General features: G+C 47.1%; 1 protein-coding gene across 1 annotated transcript; it reads left to right on the forward strand.

Moving 5' to 3' along the window:
- Positions 1 to 207: 207 nt before the first annotated feature.
- On the forward strand, positions 208 to 6,269 carry bmpr1ba (bone morphogenetic protein receptor, type IBa). The gene is made up of 10 exons (XM_030791171.1): positions 208 to 350; positions 1,362 to 1,464; positions 1,817 to 1,919; positions 2,033 to 2,126; positions 2,309 to 2,447; positions 2,568 to 2,760; positions 3,113 to 3,410; positions 3,648 to 3,823; positions 5,476 to 5,606; positions 6,144 to 6,269. Exons 1-10 carry the CDS (start codon positions 217 to 219, stop codon positions 6,267 to 6,269), a joined length of 1,497 nt encoding a protein of 498 aa, XP_030647031.1. The 5' UTR covers positions 208 to 216.
- Positions 6,270 to 9,295: the final 3,026 nt, after the last annotated feature.

Below are 9,295 nucleotides of genomic sequence, written 5' to 3' on the forward strand. Positions count from 1 at the left end.
AAAGGATGAATGGATGTAAGGATGAGTGAAAAGCAGTCCTCTCCCACCCTCTCTCTCTGTCCGTCCTTTTCAATTATGACTCTAGCCTGCAGGAGTGACGTGGAGTTTCGTAATTTGACGTTTAAAGAGAATAAATTCTCTTTACGTGAATAAACGTTCCGTCAGTGATCATGTGACCTTTTCTTCTCTTCCTCTGTAGCCAGTGTGTTGAGCAGCATGTTGCAGAGGAATGCTGGGAAGGTGGAGGTGGAGAAAGTTAAGGATGGTGCTGCTGCTGCTCCACCTCACACTTTACTGTCATGTTACTGTTACCACCACTGCCCTGAGGACGCCACCAACAATACATGCAGGTACACACACACACACACACACACACACACACACACACTCAATCTCTCTCTCTCTCTCTCACACACACACACACAATCTCTCTCTCTCACACTGTCACACACACACACACACACACACACACACACACACTCAATCTCTCTCTCTCTCTCACACACACACACACAATCTCTCTCTCTCACACTGTCACACACACACACACACACACACACACACACTCAATCTCTCTCACACACACACACACACACACACACACTCAATCTCTCTCTCTCTCTCTCACACACACACAAACACAATCTCTCTCTCTCACACTGTCACACACACACACACTCAATCTCTCTCTCTCTCTCTCACACACACACAAACACAATCTCTCTCTCTCACACTGTCACACACACACACACACACACACTCAATCTCTCTCTCTCACACACACACACAATCTCTCTCTCTCACACTGTCACACACACACACACTCAATCTCTCTCTCTCTCTCACACACACACACAATCTCTCTCTCTCACACTGTCACACACACACACACACACACACTCAATCTCTCTCTCTCACTGTCACACACACACACACACACACACACACAATCTCTCTCTCTCACTGTCACACACACACACACTCAGTCTCTCTCTCACACTGTCTCTCTCACACACACACACACACACACACACACTCAATCTCTCTCTCTCACACTGTCACACACACACACACATACACACACACACACTCTCAATCTCTCTCTCTCTCACACACACACACACACACAATCTCTCTCTCACACTGTCACACACACACACACTCAATCTCTCTCTCTCTCACACACACACACAATCTCTCTCTCACACTGTCACACACACACACACACACACACACACACACACACACACACGCTCAATCTCTCTCTCACACTGTCACACACACACACAGTCACATGCTCAGTCTCTCTCTCACATACACACACACTGTCTGTGTGTGTGTGTGTGTGTGTATGTATGTAGGACAGATGGATTCTGTTTCAGTATGCTTGAGGAGGAGGAGAGTGGGGTTACTGTGATGACATCAGGATGTCTGGGGCTGGTGGGATCTGAGTTTCAGTGTAGAGTGAGTATCACACAAACACCACACCACCCAACTACACCCAACCCTCCACAAACTACACCCGGCTACACCCAACCCTTCACAAACTACACCCAACTACACCCAACCCTCCACAAACTACACCCGGCTACACCCAACCCTCCACAAACTACACCCAACTACACCAAACCCTCCACAAACTACACCCAACTACACCCAACCCTCCACAAACTACACACGGCTACACCCAACCCTCCACAAACTACACACGGCTACACCCACCCCTCCACAAACTACACACGGCTACACCCACCCCTCCACAAACTACACACGGCTACAGCTCACCTATAAAACTAATGCTGTGTATGTATTTCAGGACACAGGTAACTCTCGCCAGAGGAGGGCGCTGGAGTGTTGCACTGATAAAGACTACTGTAACAGAGACCTACACCCTACACTGCCCCCACACAGAACGCCGAGTAAGACACACACACACACACACACGTGTCTGTCGTTATAAAACACACAAAGAGCGGCTGTTTACACAGGCAGGCTGTGTATAGTTTGTATTGATGCGTGTGTGTGTGTGCAGGTTATGTGAATGGAGACATGGCTCTGCTCATTTCAGTCACTGTCTGCAGCCTCATCTTCATCATCATCCTCATCATCCTCTTCTGTTACCTCAGGTCAGACACACACACACACACACACACTCTTTTTTCTCTCTTACACACACTTCATAAATATACACATTTATGCCATTATAGTCCCAGAAACAACCTTACAAATATATTGCCATAATTCTCGCAGTAGAGTTTTCTTATAATCTCATGTGGCACTCATAAGTCATCGTGTGTGTGTTTTGCAGGTCTAAGCACCAGGAGTGTGGTGTTGGGTACAGCGTGAGGCTGGAGCATGAGGAGTTGTTTAGTCCTGTTGGAGAAACACTGAGAGACCTGATAGAGCAGTCTCACAGCTCAGGCTCTGGGTCAGGACTCCCCCTGCTGGTCAGAGTCTCACATTGCACTCACAAAACTAAACCCACTCTGGCATCCCTGTGTCAGTCAGACAGATGAGCTATTGGTAAATGAGTGTGTGTTTGTGTGTATGTGGTCGTGTGGGTGCAGGTGCAGCGCACCATAGCCAAGCAGATCCAGATGGTGAAGCAGATTGGGAAGGGACGGTATGGGGAGGTGTGGATGGCCAGATGGAGAGGGGAGAGGGTGGCTGTGAAAGTGTTTTTCACCACAGAAGAGGCCAGCTGGTTCAGAGAGACCGAAATCTACCAAACTGTCCTGATGAGACATGAAAACATACTAGGTATGACAACATACACACACACACACACAGAGTATGCTCGATTCAGGAGGCCCTCCACTGACTTCTGTTATAACAGAATAACAACTTAACCCCCTCTAGATGTTAGTGTTAGCCCTGACCTTAACCAAAAACACTATGATTTTGTTCCCAGTTTGAAAAGTGGTTCACCATAAACTGGTGTGTTATCAGTAAAATATCTTCCTAAATTAGGAAAAACCCACACACACACGGCCTCTTGCTTCACAGGCTTTGGAGAAGCATGTACTCTGTGATTTAAAATGGCTCATCATCTGTATGTGTATGTGTATGTGCTGTATGTGTGTGTGGTGTGCGTGGTGTGTGTGTGTGTCAGGCTTCATTGCTGCAGACATTAAAGGTACAGGTTCTTGGACACAGCTTTATCTGATAACGGATTACCATGAGAACGGTTCTCTGTACGACTATCTGAGGTCAACGACCCTGGATGTGGCGGCTATGCTGAAGCTGGTGTATTCTGCAGCCTCTGGGCTTTGCCACTTACACACGGAGATCTTCGGCACGCAGGGCAAGCCTGCCATCGCACACAGAGACCTGAAGAGCAAGAACATCCTAGTGAAAAAAAACGGGTCCTGCTGCATCGCTGACCTGGGGCTGGCTGTCAAATTCATCAGGTCAGACACAGGTCACAGGTCATATCACACTGCTAACAGTTTAGCCAGCAGTTAGATCAGGCTGTGAATGTATTTAGGGCGCTGTGCCCATTTGGTGGTTTATTGACACGGTTGTTGTATGTTGTTAGATAAGGCTGTCAGTGTTTTTAGAGGCCTGTGTGTGTTTTATGGTTGTTGTATGTTGTTAGATAAGGCTGTCTGTGTTTTATGGTTGTTGTATGTTCTAATGCTGTGTAGTGACACGAATGAGGTGGACATCCCTGAGAACACGCGTGTGGGAACCAAGCGCTTCATGCCTCCAGAGGTCCTGGACGAGACTCTGAATCGCCGGCACTTCCAGTCCTACATGATGGCCGACATGTACAGCTTTGGTCTCATTCTGTGGGAAATCGCACGCAGATGTGTGTCCGGAGGTACAGTCTTCATCATCATCACCCCTCTTACTGTGCTTGGGAGAAATATGATAATAAAAAATATAAAGAATTCAAAGGCATCATTTGTGATTTTCTCTGTAGGTTCTGACTATAGTATGTCTGGAGAACAACTGTGGTGCTTTGCAAAAAAAAAAGAATTAAATAAAAAAAGTGTCTCACCAGCCGCTGATATAGAACTGTCCTGAATATGTGTTAAAATAAAGAGTGTTGGTGTGGTGAATGTGTGTTTGTTAATATAAGAGCGTCGGTGTGGTGAATGTGTGTTTGTTAATATAAGAGCGTCGGTGTGGTGAATGTGTGTTAGTAGAAGAGTGTTGGTGTGGTGAATGTGTGTTAAAATGAAGAGTGTTGGTGTGGTGAATGTGTGTTAGTAGAAGAGTGTTGGTGTGGTGAATATATGTTAATATAAGAGTGTCGGTGTGGTGAATGTGTGTTTGTTAGTAGAAGAGTGTTGGTGTGGTGAATGTGTGTTAATATAAGAGTGTTGGTGTGGTGAATGTGTGTTTGTTAGTAGAAGATTGTTGGTGTGGTGAATAGGTGTTAGTAGAAGAGTGTTGGTGTGGTGAATGTGTTAACATGGTGTTTTTAATGGACAGAGCTCTGTAGGTGGTTGTCAGATTGATGTAAAAGCCGGAGTGGCAGCGGTTGACAGGGAAGTCAGTGGAGTCAGACTTGTTTTACCTGAGCGGACATGTAACAGGCACTGTTAAACTGACCTACTCCCTCAGTGCTGAACTAGGATGTCTCAAAGTCAAAAGCTTTTTTTTCTTATCAGGGCTGTTAACAATATGCTGATGCGAACTATGACCTCTGTTTGACCTTATTATTTCTCTCATCATGTCATCGATGTAAATGCTAAGTGATGGGACCACTTGCATTTGGAACTGGGATGGAATAATTCATTTTCATCAAACATTCAAATTATCCATGTGTTAGTGGCTAAATGGTTAAAAGTCTCAAAATAGGCTTTGTGTTCTTAGGAACCATAATACATCCCATAATATGTCCAGTATGCGGTCAGACAAGGTAGTGGATGACTGGTGTCTGTGGTGCAGGTGTAGTAGAGGTTGACCGTGGTGTCTGTGGTGCAGGTGTAGTAGAGGTTGTCTGTGGTGTCTGTGGTGCAGGTGTAGTAGAGGTTGACTGTGGTGTCTGTGGTGCAGGTGTAGTAGAGGTTGTCCGTGGTGTCTGTGGTGCAGGTGTAGTAGAGGTTGTCCGTGGTGTCTGTGGTGCAGGTGTAGTAGAGGTTGTCCGTGGTGTCTGTGGTGCAGGTGTAGTAGAGGTTGACTGTGGTGTCTGTGGTGCAGGTGTAGTAGAGGTTGACCGTGGTGTCTGTGGTGCAGGTGTAGTAGAGGTTGACCGTGGTGTCTGTGGTGCAGGTGTAGTAGAGGTTGTCCGTGGTGTCTGTGGTGCAGGTGTAGTAGAAGTTGACTGTGGTGTCTGTGGTGCAGGTGTAGTAGAGGTTGACCGTGGTGTCTGTGGTGCAGGTGTAGTAGAGGTTGACCGTGGTGTCTGTGGTGCAGGTGTAGTAGAGGTTGACCGTGGTGTCTGTGGTGCAGGTGTAGTAGAGGTTGACCGTGGTGTCTGTGGTGCAGGTGTAGTAGAGGTTGACCGTGGTGTCTGTGGTGCAGGTATAGTGGAGGATTACCAGCTGCCGTATCATGACCAGGTGCCCTCTGACCCCTCGTATGAAGACATGAGAGAGGTGGTGTGTATAAAGAGAATACGGCCATCATTCCCCAACCGCTGGAGCAGTGACGAGGTAACACACACACACACACACTCTCACACACAAACACACTCATACTCTCTGGTCTTCTTCAAACACTGAAATGTGAATGAGAAGAATAAAAAGCAAAACAGCAGTCAAAATGTTGTGGAAAATTTTAAAAAGCTGCATTTTGACTGGAAAATATTTTCACCGGAAATTGTTTTTCCATCAGCTGTCTCTGCAGGCGGAAAGCTATTTCAGAAACAGTGAAGACAACATATGCACTTAGAGATTTTTTTTTAGACCTTTTGCCCTGAAAAGGCTTTCTACTCATCTGTCACTTTGTTTAGAAAGGAACATTAGAGTGGTAGAGGAAAGGGTTAAACTACGAAGCAGAACTGGACTTAACTGGAGAGGCGTGATCCTGAAGACTGGCCAATAGGAGAAGAGTAATCCTGAAGACCGGCCAATAGGAATGCTCTGGTTCCGTGTTCTCCTTCCGCTTTAAAGCTCCATCTGAGAAAGGTTCACAGCTCCAGACACGCTGTACTGACACAGTACTGTTTGTTTGTCTGTTTGTTTGTGCAGTGTCTGAGGCTTATGGGTAAGCTGATGACAGAGTGTTGGGCCCATAACCCCGCCTCCCGCCTCACGGCTCTGCGTGTGAAGAAGACGCTGGCCAAGATGTCCGATTCTCTGGACATCAAAGTTTGATGGCGCGGGGACAGGCGTTACCATGGAGAACATCACCTCTGCTGCCTGCATCCGCTGGAATGGGACTGGGTCCGAAAGACCCAGTACCGCATTCCTCTTCGGTCGAGTAAAGGAGCAGCAGCAAAGACTCTTGGGAAATGGAGTTTATTCAGGCAAAGAGCCTGAGTATGTAGCTGTAGGTATTTGGGCGCAGCAGGCTTTCTGTGAAAGTCACACTATGTTTGGAGAGACAGTGCTGTAAGTACACACTAGAGGGCAGCAGAGAGTCCAGGTATATTAACAGCAGGTTAGAGAATAAGCCAGAGTTCTGTTTATCCAGATCGTATTCGGCTGCAGCAGAGGGAGATTCTAACGACAGAAAATGAAGAAAACTGAAACAGGATGACGGTTGTGTGTTCTCAGTTTCTGTCCCCAGAAGCTTCAGGAAGAATGAAGGTCCAGTCACATCAAGTCCTGTATCGCACTAACCAATCAACTCACCTGTGCACATACATCCGTCCTGATTGACATGAGAGAACATCCAATCACATCAAGTCCTGTATCTGTCTAATCAATCAATTCAGCTGTGCACATACATCCATTCTGATCGACGTTTTTGTAGCATCTACAGAGTGCAGGGGTGTGTGTGTGTGTCTGAGAGAGGACATGTCAACCCGAACACAATCTCTGTAAAACCACAAGACTTCCAAATACAGTTTCTAAAACTGGTTAGAAAATGGAGACAGCGTTTCAGAGTCTTTCTTAAAATTGACTTATAAATATAATTTATTGCATTTAAAAATCCTTTCATACACTTTGTACATGAAGCTGACAGAATTGGATGTGATGGCTTTAATGGCAGATACTGAATTCCATCATGGCTGTACAGACCAAATCCACTCAGAGTAATAAAAGAACATGCCTTTCTAACCTGTCTGCCTCTCCTTACATATCACTCACATCTCTTGCATAGTAGACAGTCTTTCCCTTTAAACACGTGTCCCTTCAAATCCCCCAGTCCCTGTGATCACTCTGTTACTGTGCAACATGGAATTCACTCACTCACACCACAGCTGTCCTGCACGTCCCCTCACACACGCGTGTCCTGTCCCGCCCGTCCCCTCACACACACGTGTCCTGTCCTTCGCCTCCCCTCACACACGCGTGTCCTGTCCCGTCATCTCCTCACACACGCGTGTCCTGTCCCGCCCATCCCCTCTCACACGCGTGTCCTGTCCCGCCCGTCCCCTCATACGAGTGTCCTGTCCCGTCATCTCCTCACACACGCGTGTCCTGTCCCGCCCGTCCCCTCACACACGCGTGTCCTGTCCCGCCTGTCCCCTCACACACGCGTGTCCTGTCCCGCCCGTCCCCTCTCACACGCGTGTCCTGTCCCGCCCGTCCCCTCTCACACGCGTGTCCTGTCCCGCCCGTCCCCTCTCACACGCGTGTCCTGTCCCGCCCGTCCCCTCATACGAGTGTCCTGTCCCGTCATCTCCTCACACATGCGTGTCCTGTCCCGCCCGTCCCCTCACACACGCGTGTCCTGTCCCGCCTGTCCCCTCACACACGCGTGTCCTGTCCCGCCCGTCCCCTCACACACGCGTGTCCTGTCCTTCACGTCCCCTCACACACGCGTGTCCTGTCCCGTCATCTCCTCACACACGCGTGTCCTGTCCCGCCCGTCCCCTCACACACGCGTGTCCTGTCCTGCCCGTCCCCTCACACACGCATGTCCTGTCCTGCACGCGTGTCCCTTTTTGAAACTGTGGCACCATTTTTTTTTTATCTGGGTCACGTGATCTCTGAGAGCTGCTTCAATATTCTCATAATTAAACACCCCCCTGCAGTCAGTATGTGTCCTGTGGAACACTAATAAGTTCATTTAAATGTTACAGAAGTGGAACAGATGTTTTTTTCATGTCACTGATATTATACATCAGTATTACTGAGGAACTTCTGCTCTGGGGTGGAATGTGTGAATGAAAATAATTACCAAAAAAAAAACCCATATGACCTCACCCTGCGGTGTGTTCTTAAGGATGACGTTAACAGATGAAGGTCAAAAGGTCAAAATGGCTCGCAAACATTGTGTACAACATCAAAATGGAAAAAAAAAGGTCTTTCTTAACGACCTTCTCCACATCTTGTACATATAGGCATTTGTAAGCATGAAGTGCTCAAACACACTGTTACTATAGCTACAGCTAGGCACCGTAAAATACTGTCCCTTACACACAAGAAGGTGACATTAAAGTGTAGTACAAAGGAAACATGGATGAAAGTTGAAGGCCACGTAAATGTTTTGAGGACATATACCATCAGCCACTAGATGGTATAACTGAACCTTAAAAAACTGAGCACAAACGTCTGTGTGAAGAAAATCAGATTTGCATAAAAGAGTTGCGTAAAATACCATGAACAGAACATTATAGCACTGATCCATGCACACACACACACACACACACACACACACACACACACACACGCAGGTACACACACAGGCCCAGGATGCGGGGGAAAGTTAACTGATGCAGCAGGAGAGAAGAGGAATGATTTAAAAGTCACTGATACTATATTTGGCTCTCTGTCACAAACCTGCACTGCAGGATGGATCTCACATGGCTGTCAGTCACACGTCTAACTCCGCCTCCTCCTCCATGTCTGACCTATCAGAGAGATCCACAACCCTGTTCATGACCCTGAAAAATCCCAGGAGTTCATCCATAAATATGGATGACAGAGTAAGGCGTTTCCATGGAAATTGTGAACACACACACACACACACACAGAGTATAACCACTGACATATGAAAAGACAATGGAACTTCTGAGTATAATCATCCACAACTGGATTTTTTGTCATTCAGAGACGTTTGTTTTTGTTTCATATACAGGGTGTGTGTGTGTGTGTGTGTATGTGTGTTTGTGTGTGTGTGTGTGTGTGTGTGTGTGAGACTGAGATGTCTGGTGGTTTTTATTCTGTCTGTGTTTGAATATCACTATCGTCATGTCCCCGTAGTAGAGCAGTTTTCGGCCGTTCGCTGT

Source organism: Chanos chanos, chromosome 14 (genome assembly GCF_902362185.1).
Source record: "Chanos chanos chromosome 14, fChaCha1.1, whole genome shotgun sequence".
Lineage (NCBI taxonomy): Eukaryota > Metazoa > Chordata > Actinopteri > Gonorynchiformes > Chanidae > Chanos > Chanos chanos.